The 15,249-nt window shown below is 30.9% G+C and overlaps 2 protein-coding genes across 2 annotated transcripts; one reads left to right on the top strand and one right to left on the bottom strand.

Annotated features, from left to right (window-relative positions):
• Positions 1-9,291: 9,291 nt before the first annotated feature.
• On the bottom strand, positions 9,292-10,681 carry LOC105787848 (uncharacterized). The gene has a single exon (XM_012614417.2). The coding sequence runs from the start codon at positions 10,507-10,509 to the stop codon at positions 9,454-9,456; it is 1,056 nt and encodes a 351-aa protein (XP_012469871.1). The 5' UTR covers positions 10,510-10,681; the 3' UTR covers positions 9,292-9,453.
• A 344-nt stretch (positions 10,682-11,025) lies between these two features.
• LOC105787850 (protein NEN4) lies at positions 11,026-13,267 on the top strand. The gene is made up of 4 exons (XM_012614418.2): positions 11,026-12,419; positions 12,500-12,610; positions 12,694-12,858; positions 12,942-13,267. Exons 1-4 carry the CDS (start codon positions 11,970-11,972, stop codon positions 13,032-13,034), a joined length of 819 nt encoding a protein of 272 aa, XP_012469872.1. The 5' UTR covers positions 11,026-11,969; the 3' UTR covers positions 13,035-13,267.
• Positions 13,268-15,249: the final 1,982 nt, after the last annotated feature.

The following is a 15,249-nucleotide window of genomic DNA, read 5'->3' as shown; positions in this document are numbered from 1 at the left end:
TACTAGATTGTGTTTGTTTCATAATTGTTGAAAAATAAAAGTGGAAAAATGAAAAGAGTAGGGGCTTGAACCTTAGCTCTTTAGAGAGTTTACTAAGCTCTCTACCACCTAAACTAGGGCTTATTTCTTGATGGTTTTATGAATTCTAACCCTATGATTTTTAAGGTGTTACATGCCCATATTGCAGTAAACATGTAATTGTTTTCTATGCATTTGAATGATAAATAAATAAAGTTAATTTCACATTTCACTATTGTGTCTTTTGTGTTTCCGTCTTTCATGTTTTGCATGCATAGCGAAATTGTGACAAACAAATATTAGCTCATTAATTGTCTAAGTTCAAACTGATGTTAAGTGGCACTATAAGAACATTTACATTGCGAGAAGCCAACTTACTTCGATAGATAATCTAAACGAGTCCGTAATCCCGTAAAAGAATCAAAGTGAGCATTTGATTCAAATACTCAGAAGGATTATTATGTCATCTATAATTCCAATTGGAGAGATGGCTAGTCTTGGCTACCGGAGTAGTTGACTCCACGGGTAGAGGTATAGATGTATTCATTGGAAGAATGATACATTGAACTAGACCCAAGTTGAATTAATTCTGAATCCGTTTGTGAACTAATTCACTTGTGACATTCATGGTGTGATGTACCTAAATCCTAAGTTAGTTACTAACCATGAGTATGTAACTCTTGTGCTTTGATATAAGTGGAGGCTTATACTCTAAAGATGATCGAGCTCATAGCCGATATATTGGGTACATGACTTGTATATGACATGGGTTTACTAGCAATAATGGAATTCATAGCTCGATTAAAGAGTTAATGATTTCCTCTCATTGACATTGTGTGGATTGATAAATATGGAACGTGGCAACAAGTTGCTCGTTCTTGAGCAACCAATTTATCACATTCATTTGTTGATAGTGATCGTATTAATCATTAAAAAGACACAGTGATGAAAATGAGATAAAATGAGATTGTATTGAGTGAGCGGATTTAACTCAAAGGAATCAAGGATATCATATGAGGGTAACACACATATGACGAGGTCATTGGACAAAGCAATTGGATGAATTGCTTTCGTAAAGAGTATACAATAAGGAGTTTTTAATCATAGTACTTCTTGTGGACTGGCCCCATATTAAGTAAATTGTGAATTATTGGAACGATGCTTCTGGACATAGTTACAATTACTTGAGCCTAATTATATATGTCCGATTTGGTCCCTCCGCTAGCTCAACAAAAGCTCGATTGCACTGCATTTGAATCAGTAAGAAAATTCTACAACTTTAGAAATAATTTAATTAAGTCAGTTTATTCAATGTGAAATTAAATTGGGCGGTTGTAAGACTTTTTCAACTAGAGAATTTGATTAAAGAATTTTCGTAAAGAATTTTCTTGAAAATTAATTTTGGAAAATATTAGTGATTTTTGGGAAAATTAATTTTGATCAAGTAAAATTAAATTAATCAAATTAATTAAAATAAATATGATACTTTTTAGAAATTAATTTTCAAGTTAGACAATTGACCCAATGGGTAATTGAACTTGAAAATTGGACCTGGGATCGAAAAATGGGCTCGAGAACCCAAAACCGAGATTGAGACTTAAAAATTGGTTGAACCAAACCTGATATGTGAAACTGGGTCGACGGTCCAACCGGTGGCTAGATTAGACCAGTCGGGTCGTCACTGGCTTGGACTGAACCGGCTCGGGGTGCTGTGAGGGTGTTATACTTACGATGGCACCACCGAACATGACGGTGTCAGCGGCGGAAATGGAGGCATTACGGTGGTGAGTTGTGGTTCTTCACTGGTTGAGCAATAGAAGAATTACACTCTTACTGGGACTCAATCGGATAATTTGATTTCAGATTAAATATTTCAAAAATAATATTATTTTAATAAATTTAATTTAATACTTGATAATATATTATTAAAGTGATTATATTAATATTGATATTGATATTAATATTAATATTAATATTAAATTTAATATTTATTTTATAGATAAATATTCTATTAATTTAATAGATTTAATATTAAATTTAATCTAATATTTATCTTGATAAGTATTATATTAATTTAATATTAAAGTGATTAAGTTTAATCACAGTTGAACTTTCTAAGCTCTCCCTATATAAAGAGAGCCATGGATAATTATTTTTCACACACTTGATTTCAAGAGAAAGCTGTAGAGAGAAAATTATTTGAAGAAATTATTTTAAAAGATTTTTAGAGATATTGTTTTATTTGTAATTTAACCTAGATGTTTAGAGAAATTGTGAAATTACCCCACTTGCAATTTTGTGGAAATCTTTTTATTTGAAGCGAGCCCATACTCAGCAGGCATGAGCTTGAGGATAGCAAAAAAGACTACTCGGTCGAAGCGTTCATCCTAGACGAATTGAAAAGGTACAATTTTGATTAAGTGTTTATTACTTTAGATATCACAACCAAGTTCTTATTTTTGGAAAAATAATTAAAACTTTGACTTTTCCCTTAAACTTATTTTCTGTTGCATTTTTCAAACTCGTTTTTTCAACAACATGTTAGTACAATCTTACCTTTTTTTTATGTTATACTAACATGATCTTGTTAATATGAGAAATTTTTTTTTAGAATAGCAAATGTCTTCTCAACCACATTTTGAAGTCTTAAATGTTTCAAATTAAAAAGTTTGCAAGTTGTCTATGGTCCTTCTGTTTGACACCATTCTCTTAATGGTATCATACCCCACGATATGATATAAGAAAATCTTTTCTATTTACATTATCAACATCGGCTTTATAATATTTGGGTTCACATTCCAAATAGCCTTTAACTTAAATTATAAAAACTGAAATAAACTTAATTTGAAAAAAAAAGACTATTTGTGGGGTGTGCCTCGCATTTATCGGACAATTTGCAGGCACTTAACAAAGACAGAGGTGAAATAGGCACGACATCATGATGTGGAAGACACCAACGTCGTGACGAGGGGAGACGTCATGACGAGGGATGTCGTGACGATGCAACGAGTTCTCCAATTGACGGAGAGGGCGACATCCTGACGAGCATGCATGAGACGTCACGACGACACGACGTATTCCTCAAGTAATACAACCACTTTTTGACAATCAAACAAGACTTCTTTTCTCAGTTGAACTCTAATTACTTCAAGGATATTTTAGTCATTTTAGCCCTTTAAACTTAGTCTATTTAAAGGGGTCTTGTATCCCTGTTTCGATACGACAATTAAAAATGTAGTACTATAGGGCTTTTCTTTTGGGGGAGATAAGATGTAGTCACAAATGAGTCTTGGTAAAAGTTTTCTTTATAACTATAGAGAGAATTTTGTACCCGTTTTGAGATAACTCTATGAGAGTTAGGGCTTTGTTTTCGGGCTTTGGGTTTGTTTTTATTTTTCTCCATCTTGTATTTTACGTTTGTTTGCTTCTTAGTGAAGTTTTCTTTGCCCGTGATTTTTTATCCTCTTCATCGGAGAATTTTTTCCACTTACCTCTTTTCCCAGTCTAACTTTAATTTCTTCAGGGATATTTTAGTCGTTTTAGCCCTTTAAACTTAACCTATTTAAAGGGGCCTTGTATCCTTGTTTCAATATGGTAGTTAAAAATGTAGTACTACAGAGCTTTTCTTTTGGGGACAACAAGATATAATCGCAGATGAGTTTTGGTGAGAGTTTTCGTGGTAACTATGAGGATAATTTTGTACCTATTTTGAGAGAACTTTAAGAGAGTTAGGTTTTATTTTCGGGGTTTGAGTTTGTACATTTAGTACATTTAGGTTTATGTTATGTTAAAAAATGTTATGTTAACATGAAGTACACGTGAACTACTATGGGGGTTACCATACTAACATTGTTAAAAAAATGTTTTAGTTAACATTTTCATTAGAAAAATGACTTGACAAAAGATGTGAACATTAAGAGCTAAATTTATCATTATGTCTTTTAAATATTTAACATGTATTTGCATAAAATTATCTAAAAACAAAAACTAAGACAAGACAAAAATAAAATATAATTATTATTGATAATAATTTAAAAAATACATCCAATGAGATCTTGGCTTAATGGCAAATTTAAGGCCCAAGAACTTTAAGATCTCATTTTATGGAAACTATACATGAATTCTCAATTTATATTTATTCTGGTTTTATCTTATCATGTGTACGTTTTATAGATTTATTTTGGTCTAAGCTTGAATATATTATAATTATCAATTCGGTCATGTTTCACAGTAATTAATTTTATTTATAGTTATTTGGACATATTTCTGTAATTACCATACTTGTAACTTGAAAATTATATATTAATGAGAAAACATATTATACATGTTATTTTATTAGAATATAAAGCAATGTATAGTTTAATTTAACAACAATTAAAAGCTATAATTAGTTAGATTTTGAATTAAAATCATTAATATAAAAATAGATGGTAAGAAATACAAATAGAATAATAATTAATAAATGGTAAAGTTATTTTTAATTTAAAATTCATTTAATAATTAAACTTTACAACAACTAGTGTATTTTTGTTAAATCTCAAGGTAAGTGGACATTTTCAAATGATAAAAGGTAAGTGAAAGTTTTAAACTATAACATGTAAAATTGTCTTTTTTATTTTCTCAAGTATTTCCGCTAGTTAAATTATTAAGTCTATTTTAAAAGAAGTCTTACCCCATAAATTGATAACTAAATTATATCATTTTTCTTATTTTGGTATATAAACATTTTATTTCGTCATAAGTGGTACGTAAACTACATTTTTTTCCTAAGTTCATATCCATGTTAGTTTAATAGTTAGTCAAAATGTTATGTTTATTTTGAAAAAATGATATTCAATTAAAAATAACTGTGCAGTAAAAAAACAAAAAAATATTATTTTCTTTATATATCTAAAAAAATATTAAAATTCATAAAAATAAAACATAAAAATTTTAAAAATACAAAACACCGATTCAATTGGTTCAACCGATTTTTTAAGTTCAATTCAATTGATTTGTATTTGTTAGCGGGTCAACTGATTCAACCCTTATCGCCAAATCAATACACTGACCAATTCCAGTTCTTATCGAAGATTTGGTCCAATTCTAAAAACACTAGTTTTAATCGATGAAAGAACGTGCTGAGGTTCAAAAACAAATTAATTGCTAACATCTCGACCTTAGGAGAGCTAATTTTAAGTATTGCTGGCATTGTCTGATATTATAAAAGAAGAAATAAAAAAAAGAAAAAATATAAAAAAAACAAAGAGAAAAATAATGCATAAAATAAAATAATTAATTTTTAAAATTTTATATGATGTGGCAATCTATTATTGGTTAGAGTTATTTTAACGGATTTAACAATTTGGTTAAAATGGGTAACGAAATAATTTAGGTATCACTTTTAACCCCAAAAGTTTAGGTACCAATTTGAGAAAAAGGATATAGTTTAGATACTAATTTATAAATTAAATATTTTTAGAAAATAGATTTAACGGATTAAGTAACCAATATACCAAATTAGGGAAAAATAATTTAGATACTTTTGTTACCAAAAAATTAAATACTAAAATAGAAAAAAAGCATTATTTAAATACTAAGTTGTAAATTAAGCGAATTATTTAAGAAAACCGCGTCTAACTTTTGATTTGTCAGTTAACCTTTTTCCATGTAACGCTCTTTATTTTCCACAAAACAACGGTCCACATAAAGCAAGTATCTTTACAAGTTGTTTCAATTTTGAGGTCCACGTGCTTTTACTTTACTTTTTTTAAATTCTTTTTACTATATTAAAAAAATATATATATATAGGGCATATAAAAGAAAGGATAAAAATAAATAAATATATATACCTTTTAGAATAACAGTTATATTTTGAAAACTAGATATAATGAATTTTTTACCTTCAAATTTTATAAAGAAAATGTCATTTTAATCATTCATTTAATTTTTACTTCTTTAAGCATTTAAATTTTTATTTTTTGTCAAATCATTTCAAAATAGATGAAAAATTACTGTTTGTTAACTTTCTTGATGTGGCATACACGCAGTATTTCCATCTAAATGACATGTCAACATTTAACTTTTTTAAATTTTTTAAAAATATTCTTTAATGATTTTTAATAATTTTAAAAAATAGTTTCATATTTTAAAATTTTTGAAATTTAAAAATTAATCAAATGTTGACATTTCATTCATGTAGCAATTCATGTTAGCAAAGTTAAAAACATTAACTTTTTATTCATTTTAGGATGATTTGACAAGAAACACAAATTTAAATACTAAAAAGAAAAATAAAATGAAAAAGTATAGAGCCAAATAGATTATTATCCCTATTTTAAAATTAAGCTTTTTAGTCTTAAATTAACTTTGTAAAGCAAAAAAAAAAACGAAAATCATTAAGAGAAAAATAAATAAATATATGATTTTGTTGAATGTGAAACAGGACAATAAAACTCAAAATTATATGAAATAGAAATAAAAAAAAAGGTTGTGATTAATAAAAATCCAATTCTAAGCTAAATGAAGGTATAATGTAATGGCAAATTACAAGTAAATCGAGTCTGATTTTCTATTAAGATTGGCTTTAGGGAATAAGTAGCTTTTTTAAGACAAAAAAGGTGAGAACAGGTTGTAATAACGCGTGCCTCCCCAATGATTTGTTCTTGTTTTGACCGCGTATCTGGTTGCTTCAACCGCGTTTCTTCAAATGCCTGGGTAAAAGAAAAGAGAGATTGGTAAGAAGGTTCCAACCTAACCAATACTTTGAAACATTTACAATGACTTTTCTTTTTAAGATTCTTACAATAATAATTTTATTTTTCTTTTCTTACCAACTATATTCATAGCATAAATAAAAATGGGTACCAAAATTTCGACTAAATTCGATTTGCTTACAATATTTGCACTCGATAAGATAGTTCCTAATTGAACAAGAAGCTATCCTTTCAACTTAAATAAGATGTCAATACACACACAAAATTAAACGGACTTATTGAATTATAATCACATATTCCTCTAAAATAGTCACCTAAAATGATCTTCAATAATAGACATAACATCAATTGTATTGAAAATTTTTAATCTTAGAACATTTACTAGCAATTTCAAGGTCTAAGCAGATTTGGTTAAAAGCATTTTATCAATTTTTCTTTTAAGTTACAATTAGCATTGAAGCTGACAAGTAACACCTTCCGAATTACTTAACTCAATACTCCCCTTAAATCCGTACAATTAAACCATGATTTCAACCATTAATACGAAGAAATATACACATTAACAACCATCCACACTAGTATAAATCGAAAGCAAAACAAAACTTCGCCCACATCATCAATCAACCCTACACTGCACCCTCGTCCTCCCCTTTTCTATTCAAAAAAGTGGCTAAGGCAGTGACTTGTCGAGTAGCCTGAGAAGGTCTGGCAGATGTTGATTACGTTGCGATTGAGTTTGTGTCCCTCTCTTCCATCAACTCATACTTTATAGTTTCATAAACTTGATCCTTTTCAACAATTTCAGAAAAATGAGAGGGGGAATTAACAATGCTAGCCTTGTGTTTTGGGTCTTTACATAATACCCAAATCAAAAGGAGCAAAAATAACAACCTTACGTAGAAAGATGGTCATATTTTCAGTGTTCACGTTCCTTTAGTTGTTAAGTGGCTGGCTAATTTCTTGTAACAATGACCTGGAGAGCAATATAGGTTGATAGGATCATTGGATATATATGTTAATTCAAATTCAATTGGGTATCATTGTGCGTAATTGTCTATGTTCTCACTAATAATATCCTTTAAATACAATTTTTTTTCCTAAAAAAAAGTTGACTACAAAGTCACCTTAAACAAGGAGTCAACTGTTGGTTTTTATCTTTAGCCCCCAAAAAAGAAACTGTGGTGGCATTTGTAGCACACCATCCTCCATAGTTCCCTCCCATTTTCTCATATTGAATTCAAAACCTTTACAACTTTTTCCCACCTTCCAAACACTTTCTTTTAAGCAAAAATCTCGATGGCATTAAAGCTCTGTTTTCTTTTACGTGTGAACACTTGCATAATTGGTACAGCCACAACAAATTTTAATATCAAAAAGATTTTTTATTTTGCTCTTTAAAATGAGCCAATGGTCCCTAATTCTTTACTTGTTCTAACCAAAATTCCTTTTCGGTTTTGCTGCCAAATGTTCTAACAACATTCTACAATGTTATATATAATCACAAAAAATATCAACTATTGTATTTAATATGATATTATTCTAAAATTTATTCAAACTAACTTCCAAAATATTTATAAGAAAAATAGACGATTTTAAGAGTTTGTTTCTAATGCAAGTAATTTTCGGTTACATAAGATGTTTATAGATCGTGTTCGGTTTAATCATGATACTAACACATTTTATTTTTCTAAACTTGACTCGATTTGAAGTACGAGTCTAAAATTTAGCTTAAGTCTATTCATATTTATAAATGACTAACTCAAACTCATTTTAGGTCCAACCATATTTTAATTTTTTAAATATTTATATTATATTATTTTTATTTAAAATTATATATAATTTTCATTTATTAAAAAATATAAACAATTAATATTTTTTTAAATGTTTACATTATAGATTACATAATATATTATATTATAGACCATTAAAATAGATCGGGCTTGAGTCTCGAATGTTTGACTTGAGCTTGATCAATATTTTAACGGGTCTAATTTTTTTTTGTCTGAGCCCAATTTTGAGTTTAATATTTCTACCCAAACCCTCTTGAAGTTTAAATAAGCTTTTGGACTTAATTAGTAACTCAACCTATGAATAGACTTAGTTACATGTTTTGTTTTTTGTTTTTAATGCATTTTTATTAAAATTGCCCATATTGAGACTTTATTAAAATTGTAGTCAGAGCTCAAAATAAGATATAAAACTCTCCTTACGTTAATTTTTTTATTCACAATATTTAAATTCGAGATGATAAAATTATTTGAGATTTATCATAATAAGAGTGTTGATTGTGGACGTGATAAGAAAGATGGAATGTGATAATATAGATCGAGAATAGAGAAAAAGAAAAAAAAATGTGCAAATTAAGATGAATTCTCGTCGGAGACTAATGATGCTCTAATACCATCGATAATGCTTACTTTAGACACATAATACGCTAGATATTTATTTGGAGGTGCTAATGTGTTTGATTACTTGACGGACGCCTCCATTTTGCTTTCTGCCTTTTATATCAAGCAAATCCAACATATTAATTTGGCAAGAAAATTACACCCGTATATATTATAGCAAGGAAAGAAAATTTGCGTCAATCGCGTAGGTCTCGTCTTCTAAAATCATTGGGTCCCTATTGCATAAAGTTTTATTTTCTTGGGGGGCAATGCCTCAACGGCAAACAAAAGAGGGACCGAAAAAAAAAATTCATACACAGTGTTAAAGAACAAAATTCGAGTATAGAAAAATTTCATGCACTTTGTGCCTCTAAGAAAGCATTAAAATCGTCCCTAGCTTTACGCAAACGAGGCGTAATGCAAGAAGCCGGTGAAGCAGGGTACGATGTTGGGGATGACGTCGAAAACCTAACATGCCGAGATGATGATTCATGGGATTTCCTGCCTGTTGTTGTTGATCTTGTTTGATTTGAACCATTCTTCAATACCCCTTTTACATCTTTATTATCGAACACAAAAGCAGTTGAAACCGGTAAATGTGCATCGTTCCCAAGGTTATTGATCAACTCCAATGGAAGATCAAAGTATAGATCACCAACATCATGGTCTGGTATTATTGTTGATGAAGCCCATGATCCACATTCAAACTTTTCAAGGGAAACTGTTCTCGATATCACATTCACACTATTCTCCTTCACCCAAGGTTCTCTTTTTCTTGTCCTCACTTGCTTTGCCTTGGTAAATCCTGGTAGCAACAGGCAAAGGGCACCGCATTTGAAGTCAACTTCATTACTACCATCCATTTCCTCATTGTTAACATTGGGTTTGGAGATTAAACCTCCATGCCTATGATGCTTGTACATCCATAGATCATCAAGTTCATCCGGTGGTCCATATGTTCTTCCATCTCCACATGACTTGCTTCTCCAAAACGTCGTGTTTTGAAGTGATGGGTTCTTATTGACCAACTCGTCAACCTGTTGAGGCAACGCTTGGCTTTCGTGTTTCAAGTTCTTCCTCGAGCCGAATCGAGGGGAAGAAGTCGCGGAGTTTGGAAGGCTGCAACTTAAGAACTTGTGCTTTGCGGGGAGCAAAGGGGGTGGAAGAGGGTAATCAGTTTCAGCTTGAGGTGGTAACATCATGTTGAAACTTATTTCTCCCATGGATGATTCTCGTAATGAAATTGGATCAACGGATATTTGTTTTTCCCTTTGCAGGCTATTCTTCTTGTCTAGGGTCTTAGGCACTTGAATAGCAAAGTCAAGCTCATGAAGGTCCTTGTAAATTTCATGGAGTTCTCGAGCAATTTTGTTGGTGGTGGGAACTATTTTCGAAGTAGAAAGTGCCATTGAATTGAAAAGAAACAAAACTGTGAGGATGAAATGAAACGATGAGATCGTCTAACAGCCAGGACCATATATTGGTAGAGCAGCTCTGTAAGTGATTTGCATGTCGCATGATTAAAGGCTGATCACCATTACAAAATTCACTTATCTTTACAATAATTAACAGTTGATGCGTGCCACAACCACTCTAACACCACTCACTTTGTTAACTTGGTCAAAATACAAAAATAATTAAAATTTTATTTGTGCTTCTAAATGCTTGCACGTTCATACCCTCTCAAGCTACACAATCGTAAATCATTTTTAAAACAGATCAAACCATTTGGTTTGTGTTCACACTTTAGTCGGTTTGTTTTGATTGTTTAAAATTGACTCTTGGAATAATGATTATTATACTTATAAATATTTTATTTAATTTTAGTTTTAGAAATGAATAAAAATCTTGAGTAAATTGGTAGCTCTAAAAAATCAGACTACCTTGATCATTGTCAACTTCAAAAATAAGTAACTAAATGCTAATAATTTGTTGTCAATTGTATAATTAAGGAGCACATGTTAAATGTCTCTTCTAAGCTGGTTGAGTTTGTTGTGAGTTGTTGTAGCTGTTACAACTGTTATTAATCAGTTGCAGGGTCCCTATGGTGATGTGTGTGCTGCTACAGTCTGCTATAAATGGCTAGGAGCTATAGTTTCCTCGTTAAGTTGATTATCTTGACAATATTTGCTTCAATCCAATCCAACTATGGAGTAAACTAGAAGTGAGAACTTTTTGGCCCAATTGATATAATTGCCTTGGGCTTCTTGGGCCGCTCCTGTCTTCAACCGAACACATAATAGGTGTGTTGCAACTTGCAATACAAAAGAACAGAGAATTTATATTCATTTTCCTTTTTGTTACATTTATGCATGTATGGTTAGGATTATGGCAAAAGAGAGCCTTTATCCCAAAGTTTCCATTTTCCTCCAATGACGTCAATATAGTATATGTTCATCCTAAAATTCTCCCAGCCCTGAGATGTGAATGTTCCCAAGGAATATTTGTTTGTAGGGTAAGCAGATGTAGAATTCTAAGGAATCAATTCCCTTCCCAAACAAACTTGCTTCATATCTTCCAACGTAAATTTCATGTTTTCTACATCTTTATTATTTTAATGGAGAGAAAATCGTCAACTTGTCCAAAAGGTTGCTGCTCCAAACAGAAATGGCTAACAACATGGTAACATAACAATGAAGGAAAACCAACCCAAAGCCCTTTGCATAAGGCAATCCTCCAAAGCCTAAAAACTATAGACTTGAACTACAAGACAATCAAATCTCTAATGCCAAGAATTCTCTTCTTCCACCCTTGTATTATCTCCTTTTCTTTCCCATCTTCCATCCCCCATTTATACCAGGATTCACAATCTCAATCCACATCACCCAAAAAAAAACTTGAAACCAAAAACCAGTAAACTTGCAGAAAAATGGAGGGTTTTATTCCATGCCAAGAAGGGTCAGCAGAAATTGTGTTTTTCGACATAGAAACTACAGTACCCAACAGAACCGGTCAAAGGTTCTGTGTATTGGAGTTTGGTGCCATTGTAGTATGTCCAAGGAACCTGGTTGAGCTAGAGAGTTATAGTACCCTGATAAAGCCCAAGGACTTGTCTGTTGTTGCATTGAGGTCCGGCAGGTCTGATGGGATAACTAGAGATGCTGTTGCAAACGCACCTGGATTTGAAGAAGTTGCTGACAAAATATTCAACCTTTTGAATGGTAGGGTTTGGGGGGGTCATAACATTCAGAGATTCGATTGTGTTCGTATTAAGGAGGCCTTTGCTGACATTGGTAGACCACCTCCTGTACCTGTTGGGATCATTGATTCTTTAGGTGTCCTCACTGAGAAGTTTGGCAAAAGAGCTGGTAACATGAAGGTAAAAAACATTCATATATCCAAACTTGAAATTCATGCAATTTTAAGACATGATCATAAACCTGTCATATGTTCATGCAGATGGCAAGCTTAGCTACTTACTTTGGACTTGGGCAACAAAAACACAGGAGCCTGGATGATGTTCGTATGAATTTAGAGGTTCTAAAACATTGTGCAACTGTGCTGTTTTTGGTATGTTCTCAAACATTACTGAATTTCAATTCAACACCCAGTTTTGAAAGAAGAAATGTTTAAAGGGTTTTGAGTTTGTATAGGAATCAAGCCTCCCAAGCATATTGAATAGGAGTTGGCACAGTCCCTCAACAATAACGACAAGAAGTAGAAGCAGTGCAGGGAAATTGACATGCAAGGAAGAAACCAGCAGAAAATCACCAACTTATCAAAGAACAGTTCCCTACACAAGGGAAAGTTTGGGAAAGGTTTGTATGTGTCAATAATTACTATGTAACATGGTTTCTTAATTTTGATTAATGACAAAGGGAAGTGAATTTTAATGAAACAGATGACAGAAAGAGTGAAGAATCTATTGTGTAAAGCACGAGGAAGCCAGCCTATCAACAACTTGCTCAAGCATTCTCATTCAGTGCTCAGATGAATCAAAATTTCACATTATTGCTGATCTGGAAGAACAAAGATTAAAGGATGATATATCATCCCTTCCATCTTCAATATTAGCATCAAGCATAAAAGGGTCTTTCCCTAGCTTATTGATTTCATGAATTTATCTCATAATTCAATATGAGAATTTGGGGGACACCCTTTTTTGTGGATTATTCATTTATTATTTGTAACATTCATTTCAATTAATCAATTGAATTCAGATTTAAATTGTTAATTTTAAAAGTTGAGTTTATTAAATGAATTTTTTAATCCAATTAACACGTTTAAACCAGGCCATATATACCATCTATTACTTTTTTTTTATTAACCCAAATTAATAATTCAGATTGAAAGGTTTCCCGTTAGGAAAAACTAGCAGAGAAAACTAACTTTTACAAAAAGAACCAAAAAGGAAAAGGTACAATGATGAATTTCTTCCTTAACATTTACATCTTTTGTCAAATTGGTCCTTATTCCTTGTTTGAATTAAATTTGACTCTCAATCATTTTAAAGAGTCCAATTTGACTATCAACTTTTCAAAGAGAGTCATATTGTTGTTTTTCTAAAGAAAATATTGACTAAAGCATTAAATTTTTAGATATGGTAGCTTGCATGGCAGTCTATGTGTACTTTATTCTATTTTTGAATTTTTATGAACTATTTATTATATATTTTATTTATTTCTTTGAAGATTTTATCAATTTTAATTTATTTGTTGACATGACATATAAGACAAATAATGTCGTGTTAATATAAAGTACATGTAGATTGTCCCGTGGGTTGTCACGCCAACATTGTAAAAAATTTAATTTTTTAGATAGCATTTCCATTGAAAAAAAAGGTGATTTGACTCTTTTGAAAGGTTAAGGGCCAAATTTAGCTAAAATAATAAGAGCCAAATTTACAAAAAAAATGCAAACATTGAGAGCTAAATTTATTATTATGCCAAAAAAAAAAAATAGTGATAAAGATTTTAGGATTGATACACTATTTGGTACCTATGTTTGTTTTCAATATTCAATTTGATACCTGGGTGTTTTCTTTTCTCAATTAGGTATCTAAGTTTGGCTTCAATGTTCACTTTGGTACTTGAGTTTTTTTAGTTTGGTACTTGAGGGATTTTTTTTTACCTCAACTAAGTGCTTGAGTTTGACTTTAATTATCAATTTTGTTCATGAGCTTTTTTGCATTCCAATTAAGTACCCATGTTTTTTTTAATTAAAGCATGCGCATTGTCGAAACCCTTTTTTTGAAATTGACCTTTTATTTTAAAAAGAAAATGGAGTCACCACCAATCTTTTTTAATAAGGTGTGATTGGATCACCTCGAAATTTGATTATTTTAATAAAATGTTAGATTTACTAAAACTATAATTTTCGGTCTACAAAATTCAGGAAATAGGTTCGGGAGTCAGTTACGTATGAGGAAGGATTAGCACTCTCATAACGCCCAAAATTGGTACCTGGTTGATTACTTGATGTCTTGGCGTTGAAAATTGAGAATTCAAAGAGAATTTAAAATGCAATCCCTTTTTACATGATGTTATTTGATGGCATTGAAAATATCATTATCTAAATTAAATTTTATGGAAAACGCCTTCTTATTTTGAATTAATCGAGAAGAAAAGATCATGCCCTGTAAGTTAGGGCACAATGTCTCGAATCCTCGAAAACAAGAATAATCGCCATTTGATTATTACCTAAATCTCGTACACCTTTTAACTTTGAATAGGATATTCGGTTACTTTGGTTCGAGGAGAAAGTCATACTCCGTAAGTTAGGAGCACGGCCCCTCGGATTTCCCCAAATAAAGAATATTTCCTCAATCTTAAATGCCATTTATGTGTTGTACGAAAATCGACGCTATACCTTTGTGACATACAAATTTACTTGACATGGCATATTATGTCGAATGGATGGATGAACGTAGCAATATTTACAATATATGACAATGGAAAAATTATAATATCATCAAAACAACAACATGAATAATGAAATAAAATGACAATACTATAAAGAACGCAATAATATATAAAAAATAAAATAAAATGTTCAATCAATATACTATGTAATGATAACGATAAATATAATGAAATAATATCAAAAGGTATGATAATAATATAATTACATTCCTAAAATATTAACTCTTGTGCAAAATTTAACAAAAATAATGTTGGTTAACAATGATAATCACTTAATGGTATTACTAG

This window comes from Gossypium raimondii, chromosome 2 (assembly GCF_025698545.1).
Source record: "Gossypium raimondii isolate GPD5lz chromosome 2, ASM2569854v1, whole genome shotgun sequence".
Classification (NCBI taxonomy): domain Eukaryota; kingdom Viridiplantae; phylum Streptophyta; class Magnoliopsida; order Malvales; family Malvaceae; genus Gossypium; species Gossypium raimondii.
Note: the sequence above shows the minus strand (reverse complement) of the source record. Positions and strands in the feature narration are given on the sequence as shown.